Source organism: Talpa occidentalis, unplaced genomic scaffold, assembly GCF_014898055.3.
Source record: "Talpa occidentalis isolate TD23 unplaced genomic scaffold, MPIMG_talOcc4v2.1 talOcc4.11, whole genome shotgun sequence".
Taxonomy (NCBI): Eukaryota; Metazoa; Chordata; class Mammalia; order Eulipotyphla; family Talpidae; genus Talpa; species Talpa occidentalis.
The window spans coordinates 13,871,824-13,885,295 of NW_023601104.1; the positions used below are offsets into that span (position 1 = coordinate 13,871,824).

Consider the following 13,472-nt stretch of genomic DNA (forward strand, 5'->3'; position numbering starts at 1 on the left):
TCGCCCCTCATTTGCAAGACCTCTTGCCGGGCTGTGGTGAGATTGACCACTGCTATAAAAGGGGATTCCGGTTGCTGAGACTTCCAAACGCCCTGCAAACCTCCAGAGCTGGGGAAAAGAAATGACAGAAGTCAGTGAATAATTCTGCTCTCCTGCCTACCCGACTCCGCCCCGGCCAAGTCAGAGTGCTGAGAGCAGCCAGCCACTGCACTTCCTCTAGGGCAAGCAGAGGGGCTCAATCTTGACCAGCCCATTGGGTCCTTTTCTGCACGCTGTGGGCCGGATAAAGAGAAGTGAGCCGGCTGCAGACGCCAGGGACCTGCTCTCCCAGCTCAAGACAGACTCATCTCCCCAGCGCGCCTCTCTTGCCCCGGTTGCACCATGACTTTGTGGAATGGGGTGCTGCCTTTCTATCCCCAGCCCCATCATGCCGCTGGCTTCAGCGTCCCACTGCTCATCGTCATTGCGGTGTTCTTGGCCTTGGGCGCCAGCTTCCTGCTCATCTTGCCTGGGATTCGTGGCCACTCGGTAAGGGAATGCTAGAGACAAGTCTGCAGGTGGGGGCGAGGGTTGGTTGCATCAGTCCCCTTTTCTCTAGGGGACTCAGGCCAGGCAAGACCTCAGCAAGGTCCTTGATGAATAGTTGTCAGTCTCAACCACTGAACTGAGGGATACATGGGTGGAGCATACCCAAAAGTCTGGGGCAGCAAGCACCCTTTCCCAGGGACAGGGAGAGCCTATCAGAGCCTGGAGCTGCACCCAGCTGGAACATGGGGGGGGGGGGCTGCTACAGAGAGTGAGTGCCCAGTCCAGGAACTGGGGGATCCATTCTAGCCCTCATGTGCTGTCCAGGAATCTCACCTCCTCCCAGAGTGCAGCTCTACTCCCATCCTGTCCTCTGGGTGGTGACTTTGGAGAAAAGAGGACAGAAACCAACTCAGACCACTGTGTTTCCCCTGTGCACTGTTTGGAGAGGTCTGGGGATGGGTGCCCCCATCCTCAGGACTCAGAGAAACCAGCACAGGTTACAAAGTATACTGGGTACATTTCCTTAGACTCTTCCTCCCAGTAGAACTTAGGTTGTATGTTTTTCAAATCTAGGATTGAGCCTCCCAGCATCTTGGTCTGTGTTGGTTTCTTGGGAAACTGGTGTGCCTGTGAATAGCTGAGAGGCTGTTTCTACCTTCTGTACTTGGCAACCAAGCCGTGGGGCCTCCCTCTCCTGGGGGAGGTGACCCCTACCTGCCTAGCACTTCTGGACTCACTGAGCCTCACCATAACAGTGATCTGAGCAGGAGGCAGGACTAGGACCAGGAGCCAGATTGCGGGGGGAGTGAAGGTGGCACAAGAGTTAGAGGCAGAGACACCCCGGCTGCAGGGTAGACTGAGAAAGGAGGCTGGGGAGGCCGTAGCACCTGCCCAGAAAATATCAGAAATTCCAGTGCCTTGGAGGGACTTGCACAAAAAGTAAGACTGACATCAGTCTCGAAATATCAGGAATGTAACTGGGGAAAAGGCATTGGGTAAGAGGAGTTTGTGTTGCAACCTTAGAATAGATGACCTAGACGTAATCTGAAAACTGCACCCCCCAACAGAGGGTAAGGAAGGACCAAAGAAAAAGGCAGACCAGACCACTCCGATTGGTAGGTAGCAGTGTCAATAATCTAGGAACTTCATGGGACTTTGTCTTTTTTTTGACTGCCACACAGCAGACTTTTCTTTACCTGCCCCCCAAATCTTAAATGTTTACATAGAGACTTTTTACTGGATTAATCACATACACCATCCACATGATTTCAACAACTCATTTCATCTGGGATATGTCTTTGAGCAGACCACCTATTTCCTGTGAGCAGGAAGTCAAGTGAAATAAACATTGTAGGGTGGGGTGTGTGCAGAGTAGTGAGTAGCCTCTAATTGCCTGGGGTTAGCTCAATGGTCAACCAGTTCTTATGTTCTTTTGATTGTCTTCCCAACATTCCATCCCTTCTGACTGGCTCTGACACCCCCCTCTTTTGCAATGTTCCTTGAGTAGTTAGCAAGGGGGGTTTCACTAGCTTGGAGTCCTTTGGTGATTATCTGGTTGTTTTTGGAGGCAGATGACACAGAAACAATGCAGTCAAATGCAAGAGAAAATACAGGCTAAGACAATGATCCCCAAAAATCAGTGATGACTTTTCACATCAAGAACCCCATGACCTGAACCATTGATTTATTAAGGGAACTATACTAATGGTCAAATCACTCAGGGCATTTATTGGTGTCCCTGTGTGATTTAATAAAGATGTTATCAGCCTCATCAAGCATAGACACATAATGTTCTGTTTGGATAATAGATGTCTCCCTATGAAGCAGTAATAATGCCCAAGGCTATTCTACTTTTGGAGGACAGTTTCTCTTTTTAAAAAGGTTTTATTTATTTTTGTGTAGAAGAACTGGGGTGTAGACCAGAGGTGCGAGAGGGAGAGCGGATTAACCAGAGACAGAGTGGGGAGCAGAATATGTAGATTTACTGAAATTCACTGTCAAGGGGAGCAGCAGGTGAGACAGGAGAGGTCTGCTGCGCCATATGTGGGTTAGTTCCCTGGCTGGGGATCTAACTCAGGCTGTAGCGGTGATAGCATTGAGACTTAACACCTAGGCCACCAAGGAGGCCCTGGAGGACAGTTGTTCTATTTGAAGACATTTCAGTGTTCAGTAAGGACAGACTATTAAGAACTGCTGAGTGATTTTAGTATGGGCTTCTGTATGTGCTAGAACATCCTCCAGGTCAATGAAGGGGACACAGATGGCGGTCATATGATGGTACCAGTGAAAAACAAAGTCCACCTGCCCTTGAGGCGAGAGAGGGAGATTGGCAGCTTTGGAACTTGACCTGGCTGTACATACCATACATGTTGACCAGGGGGAGCAGCACTGTGAGGTGTGAGGAGATACTGGGGCAGTGGGGGACATGCCAGACCAGGACCCCACTGTCTCCCCTCTGTCAATGATGTATGTTCCATTCCAGATGTAGTGCATTTTGCCAGGTCCAGCCTGCAGACAATGGGACCCCAGTGGGACAATGAGTAGTTCTCCCCTTACCCAGGGGTAAGAAACAACTTACCAGTCCCAGTGGAACATCTTATTGCAAATTCAAGTAGATGACACCTTTCCCAGGCATGATGGGCTTGGCGTTTTCATCAGCATAGCATTTGATTCACGGTGAGAGTTGGGGCATCACTGTTCCCCATGACTTCCATACCTTTATGGTGTTGGGCACCTTGGCAGGGGTCCCCATTCTGGCATAAAGGACACTAGACCTTACTGATTAATATTAAAAATTACTAAATCCTGACACAGTACTATAGTCTACCTAGCCAAGGTGGTTTTCTACTTTGATATTCCATCTTTCCTTTCTATCAACCCTCCTGCTTGTGGGTTATTGGGGAAATGGAACCTCTATTCAATGTCATGTTCCTTTGCCCAATCCTCGATCACTGTTTAGTTGACAGTGTTTCTGTACATAGGACTTGGCTTCATTAATCTTCTAATGGTGGCAGCCCAGTTTGCATGGTGACAAGGGGTCAGATCAGATGCAGTGTTTAGGCAAAACAGAGCCCTCAATTAGAGGGAGGAGGAAGAGATAATTATTTTGCCAATCTCTCACCTGTCGGTAACTCAGGTGGGTGATCCCAGACTCCTTTGGCAGTTGCCTTGGGCATTATTTAGAATACTTAGGATGTACTATTCATTATACATCAATCAAGAAGTTCCATTCAAGGGCAGTCTGGCTCCTTGGCAATATGCGGTCTCACAAGGGAACTTTCTATGCATCTACTGTTGAATCTCTTGAAGAGTCTATTGCTAAGGTTTGTACCTGAGCTAGGGCATCAGCTCCTCGATTGCCAGAGGGTGTCAATGCCTTATGAGTTGGGATGTGGAAGACAGTAAGGACCAACTCAGATTCTTGGAGGCAGAGCCAAAAGTCTCTCCTCACTTCCTTACCCCACAAGGACCTACTTGTGGTCATCTAACCTTTGACTTCCTGCCATTCAAGCTACAGGGTAAATCCCTTTAGAATAGCCCAATAGTCCATGCAAAGGGTTAACAGCCAGGGCTTATGAGTGACCGCCAGCCCCAGTTCAGTCATGCTGAATGAGAGACTCTGTATACACTGCCAGATATTCCATGTATGTCAGGTCCCCTTCTAGCACTGAGACCAAAATCCTTGGGGCACTCTATCCTTCTGTTGCTCTGCCACAGTGCCTGAGCCTTGCCTTCCAGAGTCAGTCTCTCTCTCTCTCTCACACACACACACACACCACACATGCACACACACACACACCCCACACACATCAGACACAAATGGCAGCCCTGCTTGGGAGATACTCAGAGCTTTAATCTGTTTCACTACTATTTTTGCAAAGGTGGCTTGCTACTCTAATTCCCAGTCCCATACCTGCATATTTATTTATTTATTTATTTATTTACAAGACAGTATAAGAAACAGAGGCACTGTGCTGGGTGGGAAATAAAAGTTGTCCAAAATCCCTACGAATCTTGCAACTCTTTTACATTCTTAGGGATTAGGTAGGTTTGCACCTTATCAATCACAGTTTCTGGAACAGTATATGTCTTACCCAACCAAATAACTCCCTAAAACTTTATGGCGATGGGCCTTGAATTTTCTGTGGTTTCACTATGTGTTGTCTTCCATACCCTTCACCCCCACCCCAAAATGGAGGGGAAGCCCAGATAGAAGAAAGAGTGGACTATTCCATATCAGTAGGTGACTGTTTTAATAACCAAGGGAACTTATGAGACTTTGTTTTTGGGCAGCTACAAGACAGGAAACTTTTCTGTACTCTCCCATCAAATCTTAAATATTTGCATAGGGACTTTTACTGGGTTAATCACAGGCAACATCCAGATAGTCTCAACAAGAATTTTTATCTCAGGGGGATGTCCTTGGGCAGCATCTGAGAGCAAAAAGCCAAGCTAAACACTTATTCTAAGGTGGAGAGGTCATAATGAGGAGTCTGTAAGCCCTGGATCCAGTTTGATGGGCAACTGGTAGTCACTTTCTCTTGATCACCTGCTCCAATAGAGAGGGCAACTGTTAGAAGCAGTAGAGCTCCCTCCAGATGGCATGGGGGCAGGGGACACCTTGGGGGTCTCTGGTTGGGCAGTACCCAGCCCTGACCCAAGTGCTTGTTCCTACAGCGCTGGTTCTGGTTGGTGAGAGTTCTTCTCAGTCTGTTCATAGGAGCCGAAATTGTGGGTGAGTGTGTGGGGCAACCAATGGGGAGAGGACCTGGGGTGAGAAGGGAGGTGAGTAGAGGGCACCTGGGAAGATGGGGACCTGGGGTTGACTTCAGCTCCTTCTAGTCCTGATTCTTCTTTCCTTACCGGGCACACCACATTGGGCCCCTAGATTGAGCCCTTTGCACATGGTACCATCTCTTATCACCACTCTCCCAATTCCATCTTCACATCTTTCCACCCTTTCACCCCCAACTGTGTTCTTCTTTCCACAGCTGTGCACTTCAGTGCAGAATGGTCGGTGGGCAGTGTTAACACCACCACATCCTACAAGGCCTTCAGTTCAGAGCGAGTCCGAGCTGATGTCGGTCTGCATGTGGGCTTGAACGGCATTAATATTACACTCACAGGTGAGGAATCTGCGGCTGTGACCTCCCAGGGTGGGTGGACCCCATGTTTGGGGGAGTGTAGCAGAGGCAGCTGGCTTTCATCCCAGACTCAGATAGCGTTGGATCCTCATGGATTTGTGTTTTTCCAGACACACCGCCCAACCCATTTCTCTGGCACCCTCACTTTTCAATCCGAATCCCCTTAGTCGTTGGGTCCGGTCAGTGTGCAGCCCCATGACCCTCTGCCCTCTGCAGGGACCCCAGTGCTGCAGCTGAATGAGACCATAGACTACAACGAGCAGTTCGGCTGGAGGTTTGGGGAGAACTATGCTGTGGAGTATGCCGGCGCTCTCCAGAAGGGGCTGCCGGATCCAGTTCTCTATTTGGCAGAGAAGTTCACCCCCAGCAGCCCCTGTGGGCTTTACCGCCAGTATCGCTTGGCGGGACACTACGCTTCAGCCACGCTGTGGTGAGCTGGGGAGCGGGTCTGGGCTGGGATGGCGTGGGATGGAGAATGAAGGGTCGTGTGAGCCGGGGGGACATGAGCGGCAGTGACAGCAGGACGAGCTCCGGGCTCCAAGAATTACTGCCTCGCGGGTATTAAGGTCACGGTCTGCACAGACCGCAGGAATTCAAAGAAACCCAGCCAACACCGAGAGCTGGCTTCTTCCCGGGGTACCCTCCCCCGCCATCCCCGGCTCCAGCTGGCGTTCTGGGGTGGGAACTTCGGGGAAAAAGGCTGGGGAAGTTGGGCTTGGGAGGTCCCCGGGCGCACAGCGAGAACACGGCTCACAGCAGAGCTGGCTCCCCGCAGGGTGGCGTTCTGCAGCTGGCTGCTGTCCAACGCGCTGCTCTCCATGCCCGCGCCGCTCTACGGGGGCCTGGCGCTCCTCAGCACCGGCTTCTTTGCGCTCTTCTCCGTCCTGGCCTTCGCCAGCATCTCCAGCGTGGCGCTCTGCCCCTTCCACCTCGGCCCTTCTGCGCTCACCACTCACTATGGTGTCGCCTTCTGGATCACCCTGGCCACGGGTGAGGACCGACGGGCGGGGTTTATTCACACTGATGTGCACTTTGCAGTTGACACGAGTTGATAAGTTGCCCCTCTCAATAGTTCACAGAGGCAGGCACCGATGTATACCCATTTTACAGACAAGAACTGGGACTACAGAGGGGTTGGGCATCTTGCCCCACTAAGCATGGGAACCCGTGTGTCATGTAATTTGCAGTAGAGGTCTTGCTTTTCTTTTCTTTTTAAGATTTATTTATTTATGCATACAAGAGCTGGGGCGCAGGCCAGAGGTGTGATAGGTGAGAGGATTCACCAGAGACAGAGTGGGGAGCAGAACAGATGGATCTACTGAAAAACACTGCTGAGGGGAGCAGTGGGCAAGACAGGAGAGGTCTGCTGCGCCATTGGGTTGCTCCCTGGCTGGCGGGTCTGGAACGTGTCCTGCAGAGGCTGTGGATTGCTTCATAGTGCAGTGCTTAACCCTTTGCAACACCAGGGAGGCCCTGCATTAGAGGTCTTTCTGCGGGGTGTGGGTGGGTGTTGGGGAGCAAACTGGAGGGAGACTCTTAACAAACAGGGGCGGGGGGCAGCAAAGGGGGGCGGATGGGGGGGCAAAGAGGTGGGGAGTGCAAACCGGGTTCTGGCTTGGAGATCTGACAGCCCCCCTCCCTTCCTCGCCCTGGCAGGCATCCTGTGCCTCCTCCTCGGAGGGGCGGTGGTGGCCCTCCACTACACTTGGCCCAGCGCTCTTCGAATCTTCTTGGACCACAGCGTCAAAGACTGTGGTGGGCAGGCGAGAAGGGGCTCATCTTTCGTCCTCAGCAACCCATCGCACAAACAGTTCAGCCACTTAACAGCCAACACTAAGTTCTGAAGTGGACTCAGCGTCGACTCCTACCCCACCTCGGTCGCCAGCCGGCCGGGAAGAAGTGCCCACCCCACCACCCGGGAAGGTCTCCTAGGGTGACCTGTAAATACATTATTTTTCCTTTTCTCTTTTTAAACACTTTTCCCTCGTTAATTTCCATGGCGTTTGCAGGCTCCTGGGTGATATGCGTCCTCTGGACACTTCGCTGAGCAGCCTAGCACGCTCTCAGCCTTTGCCAAGAAACCAAAAATGCCCAGCCTGGAGAATCCAAAATAACATAGAAAAGGCTTGGGAAGAGGGCTCCCTCTAGCGAGCTCCTAGGGGAGCCGATCCGAACCAGCATCTTCCTGAGCCGCCCCAGGCCCTGGCGGCGGGACCGCAGTGCTCCCAGGATGGCACATCACAGTGGCACCAGGTCACCCTGCACTGGCCCAGCCGAGTGGGCCGGGAAGGACTAGCATTTTGGCGTTTATTCCCTAAAAGGTGGTGTCTGTGGGCCAAGGTAGATATCAGCAAGGTGTAAAAATGTAAATCTTGGTAATTTTTTTTAATATCCTCGGCAAGCCCTACACAGTTTGGCAAATTTGAGAACTGAAGCTCAAATTGAACGTGGCACAGTTGGTTCATATTAGACCTGGGGGGAGAAGTTGGGTTCCTTTTCTCTCCTAGTGCTGTCTTTCGTCGTGCTAAGAAATCACATAAGTGGGAAGAAAAGAAATAACCAAAGGGACCCAGGACAAAAGGAAAATAAGAGGTGCAGAGGGATGAGAGGAACCAGAGGGGGGCCCACTGTACTCCCAACCCCTACACACATGCACCTGTCATTATGTGGGTGTAGCTGGGTTTCAATATATGACATTGGGGGAGAGACAAAGCATCAAGGACAGGTGGGGTTGCTATGTGGGAACAGGGGCAGCTCTCTTGGCCTTTCCATGGCAAGGGCTATAGGGAGCCCAACATCTATTTAGCACCTTGGTGCTTTGGTTTTTTATCATCAATCAGTAGATGCTTCTATTTCTACTCCACCTACAGATTGCAGTCCTGTGGGTGATTCTGGTGGTTTTATGGAGCTTCAATGAGATCTGGAGCCGCACAGGAAGTCCAGGTGGCCACCAGAGTGGGGAACTTTATAGGGCACAGTCAGGCTCTTCAGGGTGCTCTTCACTGCAGTTGGCCTCGGCAGAAGCCTCTGACAACGGGATATCCTGGGGCTCGGGACTCTCAGCCTTGGGCCGGTAGCGGGGGCTCAGGAGTCCTCCTTCTTCAGGACTCCACTCCCGCACAGGGTCCTCCATCACACTCTGGTTGAAGAAAGCTTTCAGCCTGTGGGGCTGCATCTTGTTGGCCACCGTCACGGCCAGGCCCAGCAGCACACAGATCAGTCCTGGGGGTGAGGCAGTAGGTGTCCCATTACTTAGTATTAGTAGCATCCTCCAAGGAGATGGCTGGATTCTGTTGTGCAGAGTTTTTGGATTCAAAGTCCAGTGCTCTCACAGTTACATGACAGGAAAGAGCAAGAGGGAGGGAGGGAGGGAGGGAGGGAGAAAGAGAAAGAGAGAACACTTTGAAAATAGAGAAGCCTTGGACTTTGGGAGAAGTACAAGACACACAGGAGGAGGCATGGAGAAGGGCATGGGGGGGCAGACACAGTAGTAAAGGAGAGAAGGACTCTAGGAATGGAGACACAGAAGAGATAGGGAACTGGGATGGGACATGAGGTGGAAAGAGGAAAAGAGAGAGTTAGGGGCTGAGAGAATTTATCAGAGACACAGAGAAAACAGGGGAGTAAATAATTATGATGGAGAAGTGGAACTGAGGAGAGAAAAATCTAGAGATGAGGGCTGTAAGAGGGATGGGACTTTAAAGGAGGGCAGTCTGGAGGCCCCAGAGGCAGACCATCAATCCCACAAGTATGATGGTCCTTGGCCCATCCTCCCTGGCCCTGAGCCCCAACCCCCACCCAGTGCCTGTCTTCAGGACTGGGCCTCACCTGTGACCAATGTGATCCAGAAGGCGGGGCCATGGTGAGTGTGCAGCGTAGCAGTGCCCAGGCGAAGGGGACAGGCTGGAGTGAGTGACATGCCCATAGAGAAGAAGAACAGTGCCAACAGCTGGAAGATGCCTGTGACCAGCAGCATGTGGCCCCCGTAGATCAGCACGGGCATGGACAGCATCACGTTGGACAGCAGCCAGCAGAGGAATGCTACCCTGGAGAGCCAGGACCTGGTGAGGACTGGACCAGGCTCCTCTACCTGGAGGGATCCAGGTGGAGGCTTAGGGACCTAAGGATTCCCCAAAGATGTGACCTAGGGATTCCCGCCTGTGGGCTTCCCAACCAAGTACCAGGTGACTGGTGCCAGCCTGTCCCACCAGGGACCTCCACAAGAGAGATAGGGAGATAGGTAGAAACCCCATTCTTGGGTCTAGGCCAGCAGGGCCTCCAACCCACTCGTACCACAACAGGGCTGAGGTGTAGTGTCCTGCCAGGCGGTACCGGCCATGCAGACCACATGGGCTGTTTGGGGTGAACTTCTCGGCCAGGTAGAGCACTGGGTCTGGCAGCCCCTTCTCCAGCGCCTTTGTATACTCCTTAGCATAGCTCTCTCCCAGGTGCCAGGTGAACTCCTCATTATAGTTGATGGTCTCATTCAGCTGGTGCACTGGGGTTCCTGGGGAGTGGGGTGCCTGTGCTCAGTAGGACTCAAAGGGCAGTGAGCATTGGGACTCACCACATTGGGCAGAGGGACAGAAAATGGTCTCAAATTGAGACAAGACAGTTTCCAATCCTGGGGATTTCCCTTCCTACCACTCCCCAATCCAAACGCAGATCCCCAAGAGCACAGCCTTCCCCTCCCTCACAAGTAAGAGCCCCTCTCACCGATGAGCGTGATGTTGACTCCTCCCAGTCCAATCTGCAGCCCAATTTCAGCGCTGATCCACTCGGAACTAAAGGCCTTATATGATGTGTTGGTGCTCACCTGGCCCACAGACCACTCAGAACTGAAATTTACAGCTGGGGTTGGGAGTTGGACATATGGGAACTGGATTATTACTGGGTTAGTCAGAGGGAGAGCTACGGTAGACCCCTGTCTGCTTTGCTCATAATTGTACACCCATTAACTAGTCCAGGGTCTAGCTCATGGTTCATTTGCCAACAATATTTGTGGGATGAGTAAGTGGGTCAGAATCCAAGATTTTTCCTTGGTCATATACTGCTTACTCCTGTTCTCCCCCCAGGTAGGGAAGGAAGCATTGGCATAATAAAAATGGATGGACACAGACAGCTTCAACGAGTAACTTTCCATGTCTCCTAGTTCCCTAATTCCCAAAGCAAAGCAAAGAGCCACCCTCTCCCCTTATTTCCTTGTTCCAGTTTCCTGCAGCCCTCTCTCCACAGACATTCCTTTTGACCTGCTTTCTTCTGAATAAAAATCTTAGGAAGGTTGGAGAGATGCACCCAGCATGGTTTCTGGGACCACATCCATCAGGCAAGTGTAAGAGTGAGGGGACAAGGCCAAGGTGAAGGAGGCATGTGCACAGCATCTGGAAGCCCACCCTGAAGCACAGGCTGCTATGCAAAAACCAGGAGAGGAGAAGCTAGTGGCGAGACTGGACGGAGGCAGCTGCCCAGGTCAGCTGTGCTTCACACTCACCCAGGAGCACAGCCCCGATGAACAAGCTGGTCACCACCCGCAGCAGCCAGAACAGCCTCTGAGTCATAGGGTGGGTGGGTTTAGGAAGGAGCACCCTCTTTCCAAGTCCACCCTTCCTCTATCCAGACTTGGGGAGGCTGTTTTAAAACTGAGGTCACTTGGTCAATTGACATCAGAGTGTCTGGGCCATAATAGGTGATCAATAATTATCTGCTGAATCATTGTGTGGGAAGCTCTCTGCTGGGAGTGGGACAGGTGAAGTTTTCTCCTGAGAAGTCTCTTTTCCAGCTGTAGTCAGAGAGTCTGGCCCCCTCACTTGGAGGCTAGGTCTCTTTAGGGCTAGGGGTTTCCCGGGACTGGGGTTTCCAGGGCTAGGTTTGTTTCTCACCATCTTGCCCCGAATGCCAGGCAGGATGATGATGAAGGTGACCAGTGCTGTCAGAAAAATGGTGATGATGACAGACAAGGCAGTGTCCATTGGGAAGATCGACTTGGGGCCAGTATAGAAGGGGAACGTGTCTCCGAAGGCAGCCATTTTGGTTGAGGTGTGCAGGATACTCTACAAGAACAAGAGGTATTTGTTGAGTACCCTCTATGTGCCAGGCACTGTTCTTGCTGCTGGAGAAAAAGCAGAGAGTAAGCCAGACCAAGCCATTCTTCCCTGGAGCTCACCAGACTCCACTGTTACTGCTATTCCACTTACCCCTCAGCCATCCACCTCCTCATGTTTTCATCCGTGAGAATGAGAGTCTTGCCAAATCAGTCTCTGCCACCCCGTGCTCCTTTCCCAGGCCCCCTAAATTAGTGCCACCACTACCCCAGAGCTTTCTCTACTTCCTCTAGGACTGTCTTAAAAAGCACAATTCTCTTTTATCTCCCTCAGGCTTCCAGCAACAAGCAGACAGATCCCAGAATATAAAAAGAGTGATATTTACTATCAGGTGAAGGCATAAAGGTGAAAGATGGTACAGGTTGTAATAAAATTGGCTTTTTCCTCCTCAGTCCCCAAAGGAACCAAGGCCAGTCAGCGCTGCTAAGTATATTCCAACTACATCATCAGAAGTTCTGCCCACACTGGTCTGTTCAGCTTTTTCAAGCACTTTGGCTCCTGCTCTGGAAAATCCAGACCAATTAAGCCTAAATGAATTCACCTCAATAAACAGTGAAGGAGCACCTGCCCTCCCCCAGGCAGATTCTGGGACCAGATAGCTCATGTCAACATGAGCCTTCCCTTTGTAGACAGGCTACTGATAAAATGGTAGCTGAACTTGCTGTGTTTTGTTCAATCCAATCACAATAGATTGTAAGACATGCTATTATTTTATGAACCACAAAGAAACAAAACAAAACAAAAGAACGTTGCCACAATAGACTTTGCTGGTTAAGATAACGTGTTAATATCAGATATAAACAAAAAAAGTCAGTGATCCAAGTTCTGCTCATTTTTCTGCATGTGATTGTACTGAGGTCTCAGTTTGCCCAGAAGGCTCTATAATTATAGTCTGACCACATAGTATATAGTGATATAGTGAAAGAATAGGTTTTGGAGTTGAGCAGCTCTGTTTGAATTCTGCCTCTACTGCTTAGCAGTTACTTGGTCTGTCTGTTTTATTTAAAAAAAAAATAATAGGGATGATGACAGTAATGTCTATCTCATAGGGTCGCTCTGAGTATGAAACAAAATTGTGTCTGTAATATACTAAGAACAGTACCTAGAACAGAGTAATAACCATCTATGGAGATAGCAGATTAGGGAGGAGTCGGTATTTTATTACACTGTTTACCTCTTTTTCCAATCCTCTTGGAGAAAACTCTGGGCTACAATCAATTTTGGGTTTCTTTTCAGTTATTCTCTGACTATATCATAAGACAGATAAATCCCTAGTCCTTGGTTTCCTTACCTGCAACAGGATAGGATGATCTCCAGTCCCTTCTAGTTCTAAATTCTGTAATTTTTCCTATAATACACCATAGTTCCCAGGCTTGCCCTCTTCTTCTATGCTGGCCACCTCTTTGTACTATCTCTGTGGGATAGCATGCTGTCAGTGAAGAGACAGAGAGATAGTTTCAAGTTTTCATCTTGTCTTTTAAGGCAGGTCACATAACCTCTAAGTCTCAGTTTCAATAGCAAATTTTTGCTTTTTTCAACTCAAGCTCATCTATTCTCATGATGGATGCTTCTTAAATCTATCTCTCCAGGTAGACACCTACCTGGGCTCCAAACACAAAAGTGTCAACTAGCTCATGGACATTTTCACTTGGCTGGACCATGGATGCTTCAATTTTAGCAAGCTCCAAACTGAATTCAC

The 13,472-nt window shown here is 50.3% G+C and overlaps 2 protein-coding genes across 2 annotated transcripts; one reads left to right on the plus strand and one right to left on the minus strand.

The window, feature by feature from the left end:
- Positions 1-81: 81 nt before the first annotated feature.
- Positions 82-7,612, plus strand: DUOXA2 (dual oxidase maturation factor 2). Its single transcript, XM_037502401.2, has 6 exons — positions 82-528; positions 5,206-5,263; positions 5,520-5,654; positions 5,889-6,102; positions 6,448-6,662; positions 7,329-7,612. The coding sequence occupies exons 1-6, from the start codon at positions 382-384 to the stop codon at positions 7,514-7,516; spliced, it is 957 nt and encodes a 318-aa protein (XP_037358298.1). The 5' UTR covers positions 82-381; the 3' UTR covers positions 7,517-7,612.
- Positions 7,613-8,498: 886 nt separating this feature from the next.
- DUOXA1 (dual oxidase maturation factor 1) lies at positions 8,499-11,705 on the minus strand. Its single transcript, XM_037502400.2, has 6 exons — positions 11,552-11,705; positions 11,164-11,221; positions 10,389-10,523; positions 9,966-10,179; positions 9,501-9,718; positions 8,499-8,894 (listed from the first exon to the last, which is right to left on the minus strand). Exons 1-6 carry the CDS (start codon positions 11,696-11,698, stop codon positions 8,638-8,640), a joined length of 1,029 nt encoding a protein of 342 aa, XP_037358297.1. The 5' UTR covers positions 11,699-11,705; the 3' UTR covers positions 8,499-8,637.
- Between the last annotated feature and the right edge of the window lie 1,767 nt (positions 11,706-13,472).